The sequence below is a fragment of the Periplaneta americana genome, chromosome 15 (assembly GCF_040183065.1).
Source record: "Periplaneta americana isolate PAMFEO1 chromosome 15, P.americana_PAMFEO1_priV1, whole genome shotgun sequence".
Lineage (NCBI taxonomy): Eukaryota > Metazoa > Arthropoda > Insecta > Blattodea > Blattidae > Periplaneta > Periplaneta americana.
The window spans coordinates 50,418,171-50,440,080 of record NC_091131.1 but is presented as its reverse complement, the minus strand read 5'-3'; the positions used below and the strand labels follow the sequence as shown (position 1 = coordinate 50,440,080).

At 35.1% G+C, this 21,910-nt stretch overlaps 1 protein-coding gene across 2 annotated transcripts in view; it reads left to right on the top strand.

The window, feature by feature from the left end:
- Window positions 1–20,234, top strand: part of LOC138714900 (constitutive coactivator of PPAR-gamma-like protein 1 homolog) — a 94,095-nt gene extending 73,861 nt beyond the window's left edge. For both annotated transcript variants that reach the window (XM_069847161.1, XM_069847160.1), the window contains 3 exons: window positions 3,933–4,088; window positions 7,105–7,211; window positions 14,144–20,234. In XM_069847161.1, the coding sequence (XP_069703262.1) occupies window positions 3,933–4,088; window positions 7,105–7,211; window positions 14,144–14,423 (543 nt within the window). In that variant the 3' untranslated portion in view covers window positions 14,424–20,234. The remainder of the gene's footprint in view (window positions 1–3,932; window positions 4,089–7,104; window positions 7,212–14,143) is intronic.
- The last annotated feature ends 1,676 nt before the right edge of the window (window positions 20,235–21,910 follow it).

Genomic DNA, 21,910 nt, shown 5'->3' with positions numbered 1-21,910 from the left:
CACAATAATGCAAATTGTTCTCATTTTGCAAATTTTTTGTACCATTTCTGTATATTATGTCTTCCCATATTCCCAAGAAACATACTTTTGAATCACGAAATAATGCAAATTCGTACACTAAAGTGAAAAAAATATAATTAAAGTTTTTAAATGATTCCAGCAATACGAGAGTCACAGGAAAGTTTTGAGATACGCAACAATGAATAGCAAGAGAATTGTCATCATAACTATTGCATTATTTCGAAATACTCTCCAGCACAATCTATGCACCGGTTCATGCGCAGGAACCAATTCTCAGAGATGGCACTCAGCTCCTCTTCACAGGCAGCAACAGCTTCTTCTGGGCTGGAGAATTGGTGCCTATGCAAGTGACTCTTCACTTTTGGGAAAAGGAAGAAGTCGCATGGTGCCAGGTCAGGACTGTAGGTCTGTTGGGTCAATAATTTTACAGAGGTTTTTCCCAGAAAAGAAATTCTTGCATTGGCCATGTGGGCAGACAGGTCTCTGTATACCATTTAGCAGTAACAGCCCTCTGATTTTCCAGCATGACAGTAGCCACATGACTGCTTTTTTCTCTACACTCCAAGGTCTCTTCACTTTTGTCGGTGGCTGCTCATATGGGAAGATCCAGACTGGTGACTGATACTGGTTTTGCGATCAGACTGGTAAATCCAGATCTCATCCCCTGTTACTATGTCCAAAATTCGCAGGAAGTCCCTGCAGTTAAATCTTTTCAGCATTTTCCTGCACCATTCCATCCTGATGTGCTTTTGTCCTTTGGAGAGAATTTGGCATCCGTCGAGAAAAATTTTCTTCACTCTTAAATGTTCATGTATAGAGGATTCCACGTTAAAAAAAAAGCACTGGTCTTGTGAGCCTTGCATAGTACACTGTTGCCGCAAGATACCTGCATTGCAAGAGAGTGAGGTATAATATCTGTCTCACTCTCTTCCTAACATGTACACTGTTCTCGCAAGTTTATTGCACAAGATAGGCACGTCGTATCTGCCCAAATGATAAAAAAAAACCTATTAATGCCATAATGATTCCTGAAAAAACATTATATTTTATATACATTATAACCGAACTTCGGATATTTACGCCATTAACCAACTTTTAGTTACCTGAAGTAGGCTATAAAATGAACAAAAATGGGCATTAAAATACAGTTTAGACACCTAAAAATACAATTTCAGGCAGCTATTTTAGGCATCTAAATATTTTTTACTACAATAATATAACAATGCAAATACGAGTAATTAGTGAATATTAAATATTACACTGTACAGTGATAAAGACAGTAAAAAAATTATGATTAGAAACTTCTTTTATTATGTCTTTAAATTATGAATAATCAACGTATTATTAATAAATTCATTGGCCTCATTGCTCTGTATGGCTGCTGATACATCTCAGTATTACAATTAAACCAATTAATTTTTTATTAACACATTCATAATTGACTTTGCAGGACATAATGATCATATAGGTCTAAATTTTCTGTTGTGAGACTTTTCCTTTTGTTAGTTGTGCACTTATAAAATGGTTCTATTTTTCACGTGACACTCTTATTTTGTATTCCTACTGGCCGCTTAAGTGCTCAAAAAACCTGTTACTTTCCGAGAATTGTTTCATTCCTACTACCAAACTATTACAATGCCTTTGAGCCAAAACTTTCTCTTTCATTGCTGCACTAAAAATATCTCGCCCATGTTGGAGTGGTTAGGCTCTCTGCCTTCCACCGTGGCGACCCTGGTTCGATTCCGAGTCAGGAAGAAATTTGTAGTGGACAAAGCGTGCGGGATTTTTCTGAGGATTCTCCTGTTTCCTCTTATCATCATTCAACCAATATTCCTCAACATCCTCATTCTAAGAGTCCGAGCCAATCCTCAAAAACAAATACAAAATGGCTGTTAGTTGTACACATTTATGTTTAATAAAGGCTATTATTGCTACACGAAAAATTAAAAATACATACGAACAAAATAGAAATAGATATTTTTTACTCTAAAACCTTAAAATAACTCATTATGGGGGAAAATAGGTATTACGCACCATAAAACCCATTACAAATGTTAACATTTTATGTAAAACAGGAAGCTGTTTCAGCAGTATTAGTTTATTCCTGCAGAAAACATAGGCATTTAGCCTAAAATCCGAGATCTAATTATAGCATATTACATGCTGTATACATATGTGTATTTCTAAACATTGCAGACAATGTTTTACGTGTTTTTAACAGTATGAAATCTTGGCCTCAACTGTACCGTCCCTACTTGTCTGTTAAAGTCCTCAGCGGAGTGGTTTGGCAAGAAAGCGGAAGGCTAGTCCACCTATTAAGCTGTTACCCCGTTATTCACAAATTAAATATATGGTAATTTTACACATGTAACAATATTTTAGCACGTGAAATTGCTCTAGTTTTCAATGAAATTTGTTCAGTGAATTAAAGGGAACTAATTAATTCCCAGTTCTCAAGAAAAGATTTATAAATAGTTAATGGAACAGCCCCCCATATATTCAATGCTTTTTTTTTAACGTGGAATCCTGTATAGGATTGTGGAAACACTTAGTGAATTAATCTGTAAGATCATTTCTATGTCTTTACAAGTCAGTCTTGGGCCTTCTTTTATCATGGCCTCCACACAAGAAATGTTTTCTGCACTAACTACAGTTGATAGCCTGCCACTTCTCTCTTCATCTTCAAATGAGGCTCTCCCCCTCTTAAATTCGGCAACTCAGAGGAAACTTTTGGCACGAGTCAAACATTCAAGAGATTGTGACTCATTCAAACCGCATTAAAAATCTTAGAAAATCATTGCATGAAAATGCTCTCCCTTCAGCTCCATGTTGCACTCACTGTTTCACTTTAAAGTCACTTTAAAGATTGATTGCTCAGACATGACTTAACGGAATTCTTTCAACCTGCCAGGGTTATGGCACAAAAGGACATGAAGTGGCATGAAAGTTCTGAACTTCTTGCCGCCAGATTGTCGTGTCTCAAAATTTTCCTGTGACCCTTGTACTTGTTTTATTCACGAAATTTTGACGTAGTATTTTTAAGTAATAGTTTTTATTTATTTCAGTCTTTTTTTTTTTTCCTCCTTTTTTCTTTGTTCTTTTTCAGTGGCACATTTCGTTCCACGATTTTGTCAACAATTGATTGCTCATAAAAAAGCTGATGCTGAAAATGCTGCATATAGGACTGTTATCATGTTTGGTATCATAAACCAGGATTATAAAAGTTGCATACAGTATATCTACATAATTTTAAAATAAAACAGCCAAATTGGCAATAACACCAAAATCTTGAATCTTAAAACGAATTATCCGAAAAAACAAAACCAATTGCACAGGACTCTAAACATAAGTGACATGTATTCGAAACCCGGAAAATCGTTTTGGGAAACATGTTAGGATGATGCAATAGTGTTGGGCAAGAGTATCTTTCTGACCAAGGATACCCACAGTACTTTTTATCTCCACACTACCCTGTCCAGTATTGCAATCGAAGCTAGGACTCTCCCGACTTTTTCACTTTCTGCACGCATAATGGTAAAGGATCGTGCATCACATTCCTGTTATGTTTTCAGGTGTTGCTATTTTGACATGTGCTACAGAGTGTCTTTAATGACAAAGAAAAATGTAGAAGAAGAAGAAGAAGAAGAGTTTCCCTGTGTCCAACTTCTATTTTTGGCTAATTCTAGTACAGTGAAGTTGGTTAGAAAAAGTGAATTTTGACATGGATGAGAGAAAAGCAATAAATTTTACTCACTCTGAGATAGAATTCTCTTCTATATAATTGAAATGTCAGTAATCTTTAGTTGTAATTGTTTAACAGTGTTGTTTTGTACAGTTGGGCTAAGAGAAAATGTAAATTTGTTCCTGTTTTGGAGGTTTATATGCAAGTAAAGATGTCGTGTTTGTATTAGGTGACGTCAGTGGGTGGTTTGAAAACATACAGACAGAGCGGTACTATGTCAGGATACCATGTAACAGCTGTTGGTCCTGGAGGTCGTCCATCTTTTCACACTCGTGGTGGACCTGTCAAGAGCTCAGCTGGTACTGGCAGAGCCAAGAAGAATCAGGTAACTTGGAAGATTTGTGTCAGAAAGTAGGGTTGGAAATGTAGTATGTAAAGTTCTTAACAAATGCAATTATTGATCTCTGTCCTCAACATTTACCATATTTATTTTTGAGAATCTTTATCTTGACATGGATTGTAATTTACTCCTTTTATTAACATGCAACCCATAAATAAACTGTCTGACAGTTATTCACATTGGTATAGAACAGTGTATATTGAGAAGATTGGGATGGAGTGAGGGAATATCTATACTTACTTATGTATAACCTTTAGAGAACTCAGAGGTTCATTGCCATCTTTACATAAGCCTGTCATCGGTTCCTATCCTGAGTAAGATTAATACGGTCCCTATCATCATATCCCACCTACCTCAAATCCATTTTATTATCGTTCCATCTATGTCTCGGTCTCCCCAAGGGTCTTTCTCCCTCAGGTCTTCCAACTAACAATCTATATGCATTTCTGGATTCACCCATGTGTGCTACATGCTCTGCCCATCTCAAATGTCTGGATTTAATGTTCCTAATTATGTCAATTGTAATTATACTATGATCAGGAATTGAAACGGATACTTTTCACACGCGAATATAAGTATATAGACACACTGTTAGTTGAATGGCTAGAACATTGGCTTTTCAAACTGGGGACCCTCAGGTTCAAATATTGACAAGACTATGATGAATGTGTGGTAGACTAAGACTGCATTGGATGAGGTTTACTTTGAAATATAGATCAAGCTTTGATTAGGAACAGCAGAGATGTTCATCTCTATTCTAGTAGGCATTCCCACGTAACACACTATAGTCCCGCCCACTCCCACGTAACACACTATAGTCCCACCGCTCCTATTTCCGGCAACAAATCATGTTGCAAGTTGGCTACATTTAAACATGTGCATCTTGTCATTTGCTGCTGATGACATTATGCACTTCTTAAGGCTCGATAAATACTTAATATAATCGTCCACCATTTTGGTTCTTTCGTTGGCGTTTGCAGAAAGCACATGAGAATGTTATTTGCCGCTCAATTACAGTGCGTTTGATTTATTATCATAGGAGCTACAACATGAAAGAACAAAAATGGCGAACGTTACTACCTACCTAGACTTTATAGTCTTCACTTCCTAAGGCGTAAGCAAAGAGGAGGAGTCACGGCAGAAATAACAGTGACGCAACTAATAAAAGTTACTTCCTCTTACTTACTGCACACACCACACTTCAACTTACAACCAATTATGAGTGCATTTCAAGCATTAACAGCTCCATTTAGTAATAAAACATTTTTGGATTTTAGTCTCTCCTGCCATTCTACAGATCTTCATCTCATCTCATCATTGGTCTTGTCAAGCTTCCACCATAACCAGAACGTGTTTCATAAGAACATTTTTCCTATAATTTTACTTAAATTTAAAAATACTGTAATTGATTCCATTTGTTGAAGTATTGCATTTTCGTAGTAATATATTTAGAGCCTTAATGTTCAGACACTTATAACACTTAAAATAGGCAGGCAAAAAAAGGCAATTAAAAATATGAAAAAGCACTGTAAATTTAAGTAAAGACGGGCAAAAAAGGCAATTAAAAACAAAAAAAAATGATACTGAAATTAAAATAAAAAGTATAATATATGGGTATTTTATCGACTTTTTACGATAATATTTTATTTAAGCTTTAGTTTGACAAACATTGTTAGTATGGGCATCTAATTAGTCTATCTGCTGTGTAGATCTAATTATATTCGCAATTTGAGGTGGGACTCCAACATTAGCTCCTTAAGAGTTGCCTTGTAAGCTTACTTAATCAGCATTTCTGTAAGAGTAATTTCACACATACTTGTTGCAACCAGATGGTATGAAGCGGCCAGCAGTAGTCACAAATGTAAAAGATCTTCACACGTCAATCGCCAATGACTCACTGTGAAGCCACACATTGTAAATCTGGTTGCCGGCTGCCAGCCACTCTTTCTTGTGGTGTATGTGATTAAATGCATGCTTATACACACCGACACCAGGCATCACTTAGTTAACTGCTTTCACAAAGTACAGTCTTCTGTGACAATGAGTGAATATCAAATTCATATAGAGCTATTGATAACGTTGGTTGAGGCTGGACCAATTTTGTGAGATAAATCAAGTGACATCTAGAAAGACTGGGATGTCAAACAGAAGGCTTGGAAAGAAATCTGTGAAGGATTGAAGTCGGACTTCAGAACATTTACACAGGTTGAATACAATTATTTATCTTAGTACTCTGATGCTGAAGATCATAATTATTTCAATTGATTATGTATCTCATCAAAAGTAGTAATAGATATGTGCAAATAGTTTTAGAAAATCTTTTTTCATCTTTCCTCAATCTTCAAATAATGTGTTGAACAGACAGCTTCTCCCCTTATTCCATGTATTGGATGAACTCAAATTCTACTCGTCTGTATTTTTGGTAGTGTGTCTATAAAAACCACATAGCAATAATGTGCCTACGATCCATAGCAATGACAGACAAGGACTGACTGCTTGTCAGAAAGTGTGAAAGGGAAAGCAAACCAGCCGGCGTTTTACCAATCAGTAAAGACGTGTGTGCGTGCGTGCGTGCGTGCGTGCGTGCGTGCGTGATTCATGTTCCTTCTATCATATCCATAATAGAGACCTGCAGGCAAAATTCGTCAGTTCAGTGGAAAGCATAGGTAAGTAAAGTACAACTATTTCTACTGTCAATCTGACTTGTCCGTTGATTGTAAGGACCCAGGCCAAGTTTGGTTCCCAGTAATAAGGATACAGAAGTTACTGAACTAGAGATACTGCTCTGAAAGGTAAAATGGTATATTCGCGTGAGAGAGGGCCAGATATAGTAAACGACTAATAGATTTATATGTGGTGGTAAAAAAAAAACTTTCATCAAGGAGCTCAAATTGCAGCTAATGCTAACACGTATTTTAAATATGTATGTCATGACTTTCTACTGTCCTTTCTGTCTGTGTTCTCTTCACCGGAGACTAATGTTTTTCTTTAACTGTCTCAGGTCAGCAGTAATAAGAAGAAAAGTGTGACAGGCAGCAAGAAAATTATTCAGAGAGACTCTGAAAAAGGCAAGGGCCGAGGCATGACTGTAGAGGCTCCAGGCTGTGGGTAAGAATTATGACTTCTGTTAGTATGTAAATGTTTGTGAGTTCCCTTAATTTGTTCGAATTCTGGGACCTGTAGTACAGGGTAAGTCAAACCCAAGGGACTGGCATTCCTGCCATCTCTCGGTTCTATAGTCCGTACAGTCTGACAAGCAGATTGTCAGCTGTTGTATATAACATTCTTAGGGCACTACAGGTTGGCAAGTGTTCTTTCACGTAACTAGTGAAGTAATTTATTTAAGGAAATGGAGAGAATATTACTTGAAATTCAGAGCAATTACAATGACCTCCATTATATTTTATGTACATGATGCAGTGACGTAAGTTGTTACACTGACTGCAGCTCATTCTCACTAATTTTGCGTATTAGCAGTGCACAGTGCTTATCGAGAACCTGTTTTTCGCACTTATTAAGGTACATTAACAACACAGTGTTTCAATGATCTGTAGAAAGTGCTGTTGCTTCTTCAGTAGATACATTTCAGTGAGGAAAATGTGTTGCTGTGCTTTGTATCGAATAATGCTTAAACCTGTGTATTTCACAGTAGAGTTCATATAACAGACTGAGTGCGAGAACATAATAAGGAAAACACATGAAATGTATCATGATTCGTTCTATAAATTAAGGTTCAGGCATTCTTACAGAGCTGCGAGATTGTTGTGTGACAATTATTGCATTCAGTTTTCCCGATCTCATGTATAATGTGTCCCAGAACTTACTTCAATAAGGATTCTCTCCTGTAAATAAGTAATTCACAAGTTATGTGAAAGATAACTTGACACAGTATAATACCGTGACATGGCAGCAATGCTAATTTTTTAGATACGACCCTATCTGTACATAACTCAAGGAGAGTATACGATTTTGATGGTGGTATTTTGGGTGAAAGATGATATAAAACAACAAGAAAGCCAATGATACAACACTCAAAGGTTGCCAAATTATTGACAGTGAGAATTACAATTGCTACCATTTAGACATTGGACTGTGTTTCTAAACTTTAACTTCATATAGTCACAGTAACTAATTGTGGAGACATGGAGGTGTGTGTGTGCATGCATGCACATCTTTTTTATTTTAATTCATAATATATCCCATTACAGAGTAATACTACATGTTTTAGTTTTTTTTAATGGTGTGGGTTCTAACTCTCCAGAAATGTTTATTAAATTTTATTCACTTACTGATTATGGGGATAATTTATTCATATCTTCATATTGATAGTTTTTAATTGCAGTTACTTTTTTAAACCTAATTCCATAGAGTAAAAAAATCTTTCCAATATATACTTAGGAAATACAATTATAAGAAATCGGTTTTATTTGATAATTGCAAGAATTACTAATTATTGTTGAAGTTTTCATTTTCTAGAAATGTGTCTTTCTGTTTTTTACATTTGCGTATGATCAGACTCGGATATTATTGCAATTTGTCAAAGTCTGTCGATTTAATGAATCTCCAGAAATGCATTTGTATGTTTTGATATAAGGTTGCTGTTGGTAGTTGCTCAATTTTCTCTGCTAGATATGTAGTTTTTACAAAACATTAGTGAGACCAGTTTTGACATATGCGGCAGAAACGTGGTCAATCTCCAAAAATGATGAAAAAAGACTGGAGATTTTCGAAAGAAAGATTCTGCGAAGGATCTATGGCCCAACATTTGAGGAAGGTCTCTGGAGGAGGAGATGCAACTATGAATTATATAGACTTCTAGGAGAGCCAAATGTAATCAATACAGTTAAAACTAGCAGATTGAGGTGGGCAGGACATGTAATACGCATGGACCCAAGTGAACCTTGCAAAAAAATTGTAATAACAAATCCGGGAGGTCAGAGAAGACGAGGTCGACCGCACTTGCGATGGATTGATGGAGTGGAAGAGGATGCCAGAAAGTTGGGGTGCAAGAATTGGAAGGCTGCTACACAAGATAGAGACGGATGGCGACAATTACTAAGGGAGGCCCAGGCCCACCAAGGGCTGTAGCGCCAATGATGATGATGATGATGATGATGATGAGATATGTAGTTTGCTCTCTCAGATTGCAGGGGCACAATGGATCGCTTATTAGTTTAAACCTGTGGAGGTAAGTTTTTGTTTTTCTGTGTCCTATAACAATGGCTGTGAACTCTGGTCGTAAGGGGATTTTGAGTTTTAGTTGTTCTATTGTTGGAAAGTATAATCTGCATGTGGCACCTTTCTGTGTGTTCTGCCATTGACTCTGCCACTTTTCAAGAATTTTTTTCCTCAGCTCAGAGACAACAGGTGTTATAGTTGTCCTGTTATAGACTATAGGTAGTTCACCGTCTTTAGCTGCTTCTTTGACAAGTTTTCCTGCCAGTTCATTGCCTTCTACACCAATATGTGTCTTCACCCATCCAAAGTGAATGAAGTGCATAAGATTTGCTGCTGACATGGCATTGTTAGCAGAAGAGGAGACGATACTGAGGGATATGCTACTGGAGCTAAATGACAGGTGTGAGCAGTATGGGATGAAGATAAATGTAAATAAGATGAAGAGCATGGTCATAGAAAGAAAAATACAGAATATAAACTTGCGAATTCTAATAGAGGCCGTTGAGGTGTACTATAAGCAGTAACATGAGCTGCTGCCAGGAAGTCAAAAGGAGGATAGCAATGGCCAAGGAAGCTTTTAATAGAAAAAGGAGCATCTTCTGCGGACCTCTGGAAAAAAAAAAAAAACTAAGAGACTAATGAAGTGTGGCATTGTATGGGGCAGAAACATGGACATTACGATGAAGTGAAGAGAAGCAAATAGAAGCATTTGAAATGTGGATATGGAGAAGAATGGAACGTGTGAAGTGGGCAGACAGAATAAGAAACGAAGCTGTGTTGGAAAGAGTGGGTAAAGAAAGAATGATGCTGAAACTGATCAGGAAGAGGAAAAGGAATTGGTTGGATCACTGGCTGAGAAGAAACTGCCTACTGAAGGATGCACTGGAAGGAATGATGAACAGGAGAAGAGTTCAGGATAGAAGAAGATATCAGATGATAGATGATATTAAGATATGTGGATCATACGAGGAAATGAAGAGGAAGGCAGAAAATAGTGTGACAGCTGCAACAGGGTTTGAACACGCGTCCGACAGGGCGCGCGGCAGACGAAACGCTGGTACGGGGAGCATCTGCATGCTGAAAGGCAGAGGGGGTGTATTACGTCAACGCGACGAGGGGAGAGTGCGCGCGCAGCTGCTGCTGCGTGCGGAGTGAAGGGGGGACGGACCCTCCCGACTCTTCGAGAAGTCCGTCGAAGTGGAAAAATCGGGAATTCGAACTTTCCAGGCTACGTCGCTGTGGTTATAAAAGAAGAAGCGTGAGGGAACTCGGACAGTGTGTGGGTGATTCATGATTAGTTCAGTCAGTAAGCCAGTGAACAGAGCAAGCCAGTCAGTGTACCGGAGTTCGACTCGAGTGTGCGTCCGCAACTGTGTCAGCATCTGAAGGCCTGAGTTCGACTGCAGTGGACCGCAGTTGGAGGGACCTGAGTTCGAGTGCAGTGGACCGCAGTTGGAGGGACCTGAGTTCGAGTACAGTGGACTGTCTCTGAAGGTCTGTGGTTCGAGATACTGTGAACTCGAGTGACTGAGCTAGAAGAACTGCGAACTGAGAACTGACAGTTCTGATTTGTAAATAGTGCTTTGTAAATATTAGTTAAGATTAACAGTTCATTGTTGTTCGTAATAGTCCAAGTAAAATTGTCATTGTCGTCAGTGGAGTGCAATAACGAACGCTGTGTTGCTGTGCGGAGAGCAAATCCCATTGTTGACGAGATCGTTTAAGGTGAATTGTAGAAAGGAATTATTGTTGGAAGAATAAAATCCTATTGTTGAGTTGAAATAAATTTACAATAGGAAAGATTGGAAAAATCTGGGTTTGCAGTGAAAGAGCTGCCTTTAGGCAGAACACTAAATTAATGAAATGAATGTGTACAGTTAGGGACAGATTGTAGTTGTTCCAGGAACTTCAGAATGGTTATAGCCTTGGCTTGATTGATTGAGCAGTAATAATCTAGTCTGTACTTACATTTCTTTGTCAGAGTTCTGTTCACATATATTGCTACTCTGGCCCAAACTTTGTATTCGATTTTGCTATCGTCTGTGAAGATATCTACTGTACCAGTATGATGTTAAGTTATTTATTTCATGTATTTTCATTCGTTGTGCTGGGTGTGGCCAGTCTTCACAGGTAGTAGAGATCATAATAAAATCTCTCTACGTTTTGTGTGTGTGCGTGTGGACACCATTTTCATTATTGGTAGAGACAGTGGAATTTAGCGAATTTACGAAAAAGTGAAAATTCTAATAACAATGAAAGAAATCATAGCAGAGTGTTAAGTAAATGCATTTCGTTTGTGTAAGATTTAACTTGTGATTTTTCGAAATGTTACGTTCATTTACGTATTTTGCCTCTTATTAGTAAATGGTTGTGTTTATTATCTGATTTAATTACAGTTAATTGCTTTTGTATTTGAAATCGTATATTTTTCCCTGAGTTCAGTACATTGCAGCCGAAAGTTTGTACTTTATATTGACAGAGCACATGATCAGATAGAATATGGTTGTGTTTATTATCTGATTTAATTACAGTTAATTGCTTTTGCATTTGAAATCGTATATTTTTCCCTGAGTTCAGGACATTGCAGCCGAAAGTTTGTGCTTTATATTGACACAGCACATGATCAGATAGAATATAGCAATTTGTGAGAAAACAGACACTCTATCACTGTCTGCTGCGTGATTCAGCAGACAGTCCACTGTGTACAAGACAATGGAAGAAACCATAGAACACGGGAAACAAAGAGGTTGTTGCAAATTGCGTGTTCCAATGCTTGAGCTTTAATATAATGCTGCTGAATTAAATTTTAGGCCTTGGAATCTTGTCTCTAATTGAATTACAATTGTATCTATAGTCGTGTCGCTGTTATTTCCGGCGCGACTCCACATCTTTGCTTACGCCTTAGGAAATGAAGGCTTTATAAAGTCTAGGTAGGTAGTATCATTCGTCATTTTTGTTCTTTCGTTGCCAAGCTACCAGACGAGGAATTTATTTGCTACACCGTTAAATATCATGTTGTAGCTTCTATGATAATAAATCAAATCCACTGTAATTGAGTAAATAACGTTCTCATGTGCTTTCTGCAAAAGCCAATGAAAGAACCAAAATGATGGGCGATTATATTAAGTATTACCGAGCCTTAGGAAGTGCATAACGTCATCAGCAGCAAATTACAAGACACACACATTTAAATGTAGCCGATCTACAATGTGGTTGGCTGCCGAAAATAAGAGCGACAGGACTATAGAACTTCGTATGCTAATCTCTTTTGATTACATCAAAACAACCTACGTTAAGGACAATGATTTTGATTTTTTTCTGCATTCTATTTCGTTCCTTTTTAGAGCATTTAGACCATTTATAGCTAAAAAGCACAGTACCACTATTTATCAAACTTATTGGCTATTTCATAGTCTTTCGTAAGATGTTTTATATTGTGTAAAAAGGCCTTTTTGAATATGTGAGTGTGTCCGCACGCACGTGTGCGTTTTTTTTTTTTTTTTTTTTTTTCCTGGTCATCTTTTGTATAAAGTTGTTAAAATATTTTCTTTTGGAACTATGAATTTCTTTCTCCTAATTTTCTCCAGCTCTGGACCCTGTTGAATCATTGGTTTTTGTGCTTTGAGTCTTGCCAAATCTCCGGATTAGCCTGGTGTAATGAGTCCGACAGAATTGGTGACCTGTCTGGTCACCTATCTGACTCCCTTCCGTCCCCCCAAAATTACACAGTTGTCAGGATTAGCCTGACTTCATGAGCCCAAGAGAGTAGGCGATTCCTCTGGTATTACCTTTGTGCCCTGTTGTTGGACCCTGTATGTACTTCCAAAATGTTGAAAATGTCGAGTTCCAGAACATGGTAGAATATCCAAAAGCCTAATTCTGATCACTCTCTCCGTGAAAGTCTAAAAACTCATATAGCCAAATCTTTTTCTTTTCTCATGTTTTCAACCTATGTATTGCAAATGGTTTGTAATTTTTAATTGTTTTCCATGGTATATATATTTTTGGCTTTATTTAAAAGTGACTTGCAAATTGTTTTCTGACTATAAATTCATTCAGAGTTTCTTAATTTAGTTTCATTTCGGCTGTATACTCCTTCCAATTAGCCTTTTTTGAAATTCTACCTCGATTTGCAATGTATTAGAGGAAAATTGTTTCTAAGCTGAATAATAGCAATAGCTCTGTACAGAACTAGGATCATGTAAGATTTGTTTGAAAATTAGAGTGTAGATGTTAAAGGATACGAAAAGTAAATGTGCAAAGTAGTAGTGAGTGCATTCCATATAAATAACCTCTCCTACCCAAACTATCTGGAGATACAGTAGTTCTTCATTTGGATCTCCAAGTTGGAACCTTTTTCTGAGGATCCATGCATGAGAACTAGATTTCAGTTTACATTTACTTTCTAAAGGCCGACAAATAAACAGTGAAAGTTTAGTTCGAGTTGGAAGGAATCTTACATTTTTTTTTTTAAATTGTTAAGGCAATTGATAATACAGATAAAATTGAAATAGTTTAAACTACTATTGCTACTTATTATTGTTTCTATTTGTATATTTAAAATGTTGATAATTTATTGTTGTGGAGTGTTGATTTAGAGTTTGATATTGCTTGAAGTGGTAACTTTGGAGTTTGTTCTAATTTAGGTTATTGAAGTAAACATTGCCAAGTTTATAGTCTGTTTTGCCCTTCGATTTTCGGTAGTTTGTTGGTCTCTCATTTCAGCTTTAGAATGTGCTGACTCCATTGTATAATTCATATCATTCCTACTTACTACTGTAATGTGAGAAAGAGTTCCTGCTTGAAGTGTCTCTTGAAAACATGTATGCAAATTTACACCGGTATTATTTTTTGTTCCACAGTGACACACTACCTGCTGCAGAATTGCTTAGTAATGATGTTGGCGGGGGAGGAGATGAAAGTCGGCCTAGTGGAGACTTGAATAAGGTGGCCCCTGGTCAATTTGATGACGCAACCCCTGTGTCATCAACCATTCCTGACAAGTGTGACACTACATCTAGTCCAAAAAAAGCAAAACCTTCTGATCTGTCTGTAACTATAGTAGACGATATTGAACACAAAGGTCAGGGTGACGGATCCACTAAATCTGTCCTGGCAGGTGTACCAACTTCTGAAAATTAAGTGGTGTGGTAATATGTGTCCAAAAGGAGAAAGATCATTCCTTCGATTAATATATTGAACAGACCAGCTAAAATATGTTAATTTTCTGTCATCATAGTTCATTTTATGTAAAAAATTGCAGGAGTGATTCAGATTCAAGTACCATATGTGAATTTTGGTGACAATATATGTTTGAATATTATTCTGTATGGTTTTCATTTTAAATTTTCATAATCCAGAAGACTGCTCATCTGTTCGCCTGTTGCATGACAAATTCGAACACTTGAGTGTATTTATAGTATCATTTCACGTGCATTTTAATGTTTAATTTGAATCATGAATTTTATGTAATTAATACTTTGTTGTCAGCTTTAATGATATTCTGTGATTTTATTAAGAAACTGCAAATATTTGAGAAATGAAACAAATTTAAATTTTTAACTCTGTAAAGGTATAGAGACACATACAAATTGCTTACAATATGTACTTTATCATGGCTATTTAGCTTTTTTATGTAAGACTTTGTATTCTCCTTTTGGACATTGCCATTGTGGTACCAGCAAACAATTTGGCAGCTTTTAATGGATATCTCTCAGCTAATGATTATGAATTACAAAACATTTGGCCAGTCATTACTGACATGACCTACATGGTGTAGAGTTAAATTTAATTTTAGGACTTCTGCTCTAGGACTCGATACAGTAGTGTGTATCTTAATTGAAATTACCGTTCAGATGATTATAAGTACTTAATTTTCTGGACGTGAAATATGTGGAATAGAAGATTTGTATCATGCTTATTGATACAGTGGAAAATGTGTTCATATTTTTCACTATGTAATAACATACCAATGAGCAATCTTTATTTATTCCACTGAAAACGTATGTACAAGATTGAACAAATATAGAGACATTGAACACAATCTTTGCCCATAATGTTATGTTTAAAACTTGACATTAGTAATGTTGACTTGTCAAGATTAGATCTTCCATGACAGAAGCTCATACATAACATGACTGATTTGTAATTCTTAAACAGAGTAACCATGTAAAACTGTTTGGAAAAGAAAACAACGATGAAGGTAAGTTATAACAATAGAGGTAATGCATTGGACTTCATGACAGCTGCCTAGCAAGAGACATCTGGACTCTTAATGTGTGGTGCTGTGTTGTGCTGTGTATTCAAATTGAAGAAAGTGCTTGTTTCTTCTGAAGACATTGTTCAGGGAACATGAAGCTTATTTTTGTTAACTGGGAAAATGGAAAGCAAACTAAGAGTGTTAGTTTTAGTTGCTGAATTTATAAGTGTGATTTACTCGTTGCATAACTGGACATCTGAATTGCAGTTAAGTGGAACGAGATACTAGTGAACGAGCTGCACTGCATAAAACTATTTAAAGAGAATAATTTAAAAGTGAAGAAAGTATATGAAGAATAAAATCGATAATCTATTTTTCTATATTTTGTTATATTGTTACAAAGATATACATTGTATTCATATGATGTAACTTTAAAAAAAATACAATTTGCCAAGGGATGAAGTTCGATGCGAGGACAAGCCATTAGGAGGAGTGTGACCTTAGCAGTCAGGAATATAACATGGCCTAGGATAGATTCTAAATTGAGTATCTTATCAAGTAGGAGAGGTTCAGGGTTTTTTTTTTTTTTTGTTTCGTTGATGCCATAATTCAATATACATGCTGTTTACAATCTAATCAAGTTTGGAATCTATATATTTGATATTTCTTATACCTAGTTGTTATAAATGAAATTATTCTCATTTACTAGCTCTGCTTTCATAATGTCTATTTTCAATTATAATTTGGAAATTTATAATAGGAAGACTTTGTTCTTGTGCCATCTTTTGTTTTCATATATAACAGCTTCCAAAAGAGGCAAAATTTTTCCTGTCTACTAAGGCACTGTTTGAATGTGTATGGAGTGAGCAAATTGTTGTGGTTATTTGGTATAGATTGGTATTGGAACGGGTAAGACTGGTGATAACAGACGATGAGACTATAGGTGTTAGAATGAAATGAGAAGGCCACCCTTAAAGCTGAGAATTTTTTAAGAAACATAGATGAAGGTTGTTTAATGTTCATTGAGATTTGGTGAAATGCTGAATTTTGGTGTATATGTTGTTGTGAAGGTAAACATACTCAACAGATGTCTTCATGATTCAGAATCTGGAAAGGAATTTTGAAAGAATAGAAGATAGAAAAGAAAAGAAGAACTTAAGCACACCTCCTCTGTAATTTTAAAGACCAGCTCATGAATCTAATGATTTCTACTTTTATAGGAATCTCAGGATTTCCTTTGAGATAGTTACTGTGAAAAGGTATACTAAAGAAAAACGTTGGTTTGTTCCAATTCGTAGGGTATTTTCATGCCTATAAAATTCCTCGATATTGCTGTATTCTAATACAAATATGTAGATTGGAAAGTGAAATACTGCACTTTTGACAATTCATATAAATGGGAGACTATGTTGATACATAGCTTCTTTTATGATATACCCACTTTCATGTCTTGACACTACTACAAGCTCGTATTCGAAAGAAAAAAAAAGCTTAAGCCAAAAGCCTTGATCATACACAGTAGTTTCTCGCTAAGGAACTCTGGACATAAATGAAAACGTGGCTGTTGCCAAAAATTTTATGAAGCCCTAGGGATATGTCATCAAAATGCTTTTTTTTTATTATTGGGAAGGTACTGGAGACCTTCATAGATATGTACTCCATCTATAGGTAACATACTTTCAGGGGAAAAACTATGAAATTGTGTAGGATTCTTTCCTTAGGTTGATAATGGGAATATCCCTTTCCATACATGCAGGCATAGGAACTCAAATTGAAAGTATTCATCATATGATAACATTTTGTAAACCTCCCGTAAGTGTATTTATGCATGTCTAGGTAAAAGAAATGGGAAGATAAGTGAATTTCTCTCATATATAAGATCATGTCAAACTAATTAATTGATCACAAGGACAGGGAATTTTAAAACGAATTTCCCCACCCCACAAAAGAAAATTGTATCACAGTCTTGAACATACTATAGTTAATTGTTATATTTAATGAAAATGAATAATAAGTATCTTGAATAATATATTATTTTCCTTGTAGGGGCCCACTGCATGTCTTTTGGTAATGTATTTATAAAGGAAAGTATAAGGAATAAGAAATTACAACCTTCTGCACTTAGGTTTAAGACATAGATTTATAATTAAATTTTCTCCATGTGTTAATATAAATATCGCAACAGAAATCAACCTTCCCTTAAGTAAGAGAAGGAATAAAAAATAGACGCAGTTATTTATGAAGTGGAAGAAGTCCAACTGATGGTGTGTGAATATAATTTTGCTCCTATAAAATAATCTAAGCCATCTGCTTCAGTGTGCTTTCAGACAAAGTACATTGTTCAGAAGCGATTATAACCAGTGTTGTAAATATGAAATGAGTCTCAGATATATAATTACTTTGTTTTAAAAATAAACATTGGCCACTAATGTCTGAAATGTGAATTGTCGAAACTGGCTTGTTCTATGATGCAACATTTATTTGAAACTCTAGACACCATCAAGAGGACTTTCTCTTGAACATAAAGTATGTAATTTAAGTAATGTATAATATATGCAAAAAAAAAATACAGCAGTGCATACGAGAGTATTTGAATATATTTAAATTATGAAAAATGAGAATTGGGTTTGTTAAAGTGGAATGCATGATCCACAAGATTATAAACATTATTTTTCTCAAGAAAAAACTTATTTTGTAGTTTTTACTAGAATTTGTCCACATAAATCTTGTAGGGAACTTGCACTGTGACTTGGTTAGCTAATATTGCTTTGTTTAAAATTTGTATGGTTAAAGATAGTGAATACAATAATCCATTACAAATAAAAGAAGAACCCATATTACAGTAGTGTTAATTTGGTTTGAAGCCTACATATGGATTTCGTGAAATGTCCTAGTAACACAAGGAAGAAAGCATGTATTTTGTGTATAGGACTATGACTATGATTATGAAGTTGGGACGTGTCCCTTATTACATATGATACAAAACTCAGTTTTAAATTTTATGCTGCCCAGTTCAATCATTGGTGCAATGCAAGTTAGATTTATTTTAGCATTTCTTTTTTTCTTTTAATAGACAAGACTTTAATTAAAGTTAATGCATTAGTAATACATTATCAGTATAAGCTTGTATAATAAAACAGTTGTCCCTATTCATATATAACACAATTGAAAATGTTCTCGCTTAACTTTGTTTAATTGTATTTTCATGTGTATAAACTGATGTATCAAAAATGGTTATCCTCTATACACAAGTAGTGCAGTTCTTTTTTTTTTTATCTTTGAACAGGTGCAAGCATGCACTAAGGAAGCATAGAGATGTAAGAATCATGAATAAAGCAGTATGTTTCTGTTGATGTTCTGGTTTAAGGAAAAAATAATATACATATTTTCCTGTTACACAATTTTGTGAAACAAATATTGTGTAAATGTGTGGTTGTTGCTTGCAATTTCAAACAGGTGTTTGTGTTTGCATTTTTGGGGGGAAATCAGGGCTTTGTGCTGTTCTCTCTTTCCCCAGTTGTAATGTTTGTTTCACGTTTGAACTTTTTATCGTAACATAATAAGCATTGTCACGTCTTATAATAGTTCTATAAATAAGGTTTATGTATCTAAGAAACAAAAAAAAAAAATTTCAAAAAAATTTAAATGAAAGTGGGCCCCTAAAATTTCTCCCCAATTATTCTTGTGGCTGTTATTACCAGCCACAAAGAAAGGCAAAAGGTCTTCAATGAAACATTTGTTTCTGCATTTTTAAAATAGTTCATTTTTGTTGTGTTTCTGAAAACAATTGTTATTGTAGGGATTTCAAATAAAAGCATATGGAGACGTTTGATTTTATGAATGTAAATGAAAAAAGATGAGAAATTTTAGTTCAGCTATTTCCTCGTGTTTATCATGAAACAATTGTCTTAATGCTGTTACCTAATTTGACCTTTGGTATAGTGGCTTTTCAGATTGTAAAAGCATTGAAAAAAATTAAACATATTTTATCTTAAAATACAGAATTACTTTATATCTCCATTTGCTTTTAATATACAGTGTATAACCTTATCTGTAAAATGTTAAAACATATATTGCATATTATTGGTATCCCAAGTTTTATGTCTTACCAAATCAATATGGAGGTTTCTTGGATTTGAAACTAGATGTAGCATTCAAATTGCAGGCTTACATTTTGGAGATGAGTGAAAAGTAAGACTTAAATCAATACTGAAATCTTGTATGTGTGCAACCTTTAAAAATTAAGCTTAAAAGTTCAAGGTTATGTAATAAGTAGTTAACATTGTATGTTAAAATAACTGATATATTCTTTTTTTTTTTAAGATTTGTTTCTTTTGTGGAAAACAATTGGTCAGAATACTGTTGTCAAAACATAGACTTTTTTGGAATGGAGATTAGTTAATAGAATAACTGATGGTTAGAGACACTTGGATTGGTGGTTTGTATGTATATTCTCTTGGTATAAGCAATTTCGGCAGTGTTTAGATCTTGAATCATCACTAAAATTATAGTGAGTTTTTTTTTTTTATCTGAATTGTTCACTAGCTGTTGTTAATTTGTTTTTATTTTCGAAATTACGGATCGTGAGATTAGGTATACTGTGTAATTGAGGCATTATGTTTCTATTTAATACAATTTTATGTACATTTTACTACCGCGACTTTGCTTTGACCAAGAGAATGAATTTGGGTTGAAATTGGCATGGAAAAAAGTCGAGTTTTCGTGGTGTAATAAAAATTAAGGATGGTACTTTATTTATTAGTTGATCATTTATGAAAATATATTTCTAGCTAACCTCATGTGAACATACATTCTACGTAAACTATAAATTGGTCTATTGAGAATTTGCAGTTAATATATTCTGGACTGAATGGGATGTTATGTTCTTGGGATATAACTAAAGTTTTAGGTTTATGAGATCAGTGCGTAGACTTAGTATTTTTTTTTTTTTTTATGAATACTGTGCTTGAATTGCATAATAGGTTGTAGGATTGGGTGTTTAGTAAAGAGAATGGTACCATTGAGTTGTACTAGAATAACAACTAATATAGAGAAGTAGAAAAATTCGTCCACTCCTTACTTGTACTTGAGTTTCATGATACAAGCATGGATGAATATATCCATGATACAAGTTAACATGTGAATGTGTCTTCTCTGATTCTTTGTTGTTCCAGAGGGGGGGGGGGGTGGAATTTACTCTTACCTTTTTCAAGTAGTAGTGTATTGTCTTTCGGCTGTGGAGCTGGAAAACTATTGTAATTGATTTTGTAAGACCCCAGTCAGCTGTTAATTTCGAATTGTCAAAATCATACACTAGATGGATATAATGCCATTATTGAGACACATTTCATAACTTTCCAGGTAGTAGTTACAAAAAGAGAGATAGACATAAAAGCCTGAAGGATTAGTGTTTCAATAAGTTTCCATTTTCTTATCAAACCCAAACATCTATTAGGTACTCCGAAAATACGAGTCTGATAGGAATTGCTGTTGTGAGATATACAGTATGAATTTCTAGTTATAATTATATAATGTTACCGCATTCGAGCCCTTTTAACATCTCTTGGTGCAAAAAAAAAACTGATTTTCATGGAAATATAAGTTTTCAATATCCCATACCATGAAAGTGATTCTTGACATGCTATTACGTTTTCACCTAACCTATGGGACAGATATTTGTTAATACTCGTTATCTACAAGTCCGTTTATGTATGGAAAATGTATAACAAATATCACTTTACCAAAGAAATGCAATAAGTCTTAATTTGTAAATAATAGTAATAAAAAAACACGCAAAATGGAATTTTTCGAAATTGGTTGTAATAATTTTTCTTTCCCTCGCGATTTTGATTTTACATAAGAGAATGTGAAAAGTGAAGTGGTATAGACAGTAGTAAAATTGCCATAGAACTAGTGCAAGGTCAATTTGGAATGATGTAACTAAAGGAAAGGAAAAGCGTTTTTCAGATTAACTATCAGTATGGGGTTTACCTTACCCCCATACCAAAGGTAAAAAGTCTACTGGTCACTGATTGGACAACTCAGATAAAAATTTTTGGTGATGTAATGACCAGGGACAGATTCTTACATACATTTTGGATGCTTCACATAAATGACGATACTATTGGAGAAAGTAACACAGCAATAAAAAGAAAAAGATGACTGCTTTATAGAATGCATAGAACAATAATTCCAAAAATACTTTGTTCCTGGCTAAAACATTGCAATGGATGAATTGATTGTGATCTTCAAGGGCAAATTCTCGTTCAAGACATACAATTCCAATAAACTTATGAAGTGGGGAATTAGATTATTCGTATTGGCAGACACCAATACTAGATACGTGCATAGCATAATTCCATATTATGGAAAACAGGCGTTGTGTGCAATTTGCCATACCCCAAAAAATCTTTCACAATTAGAATAGTCC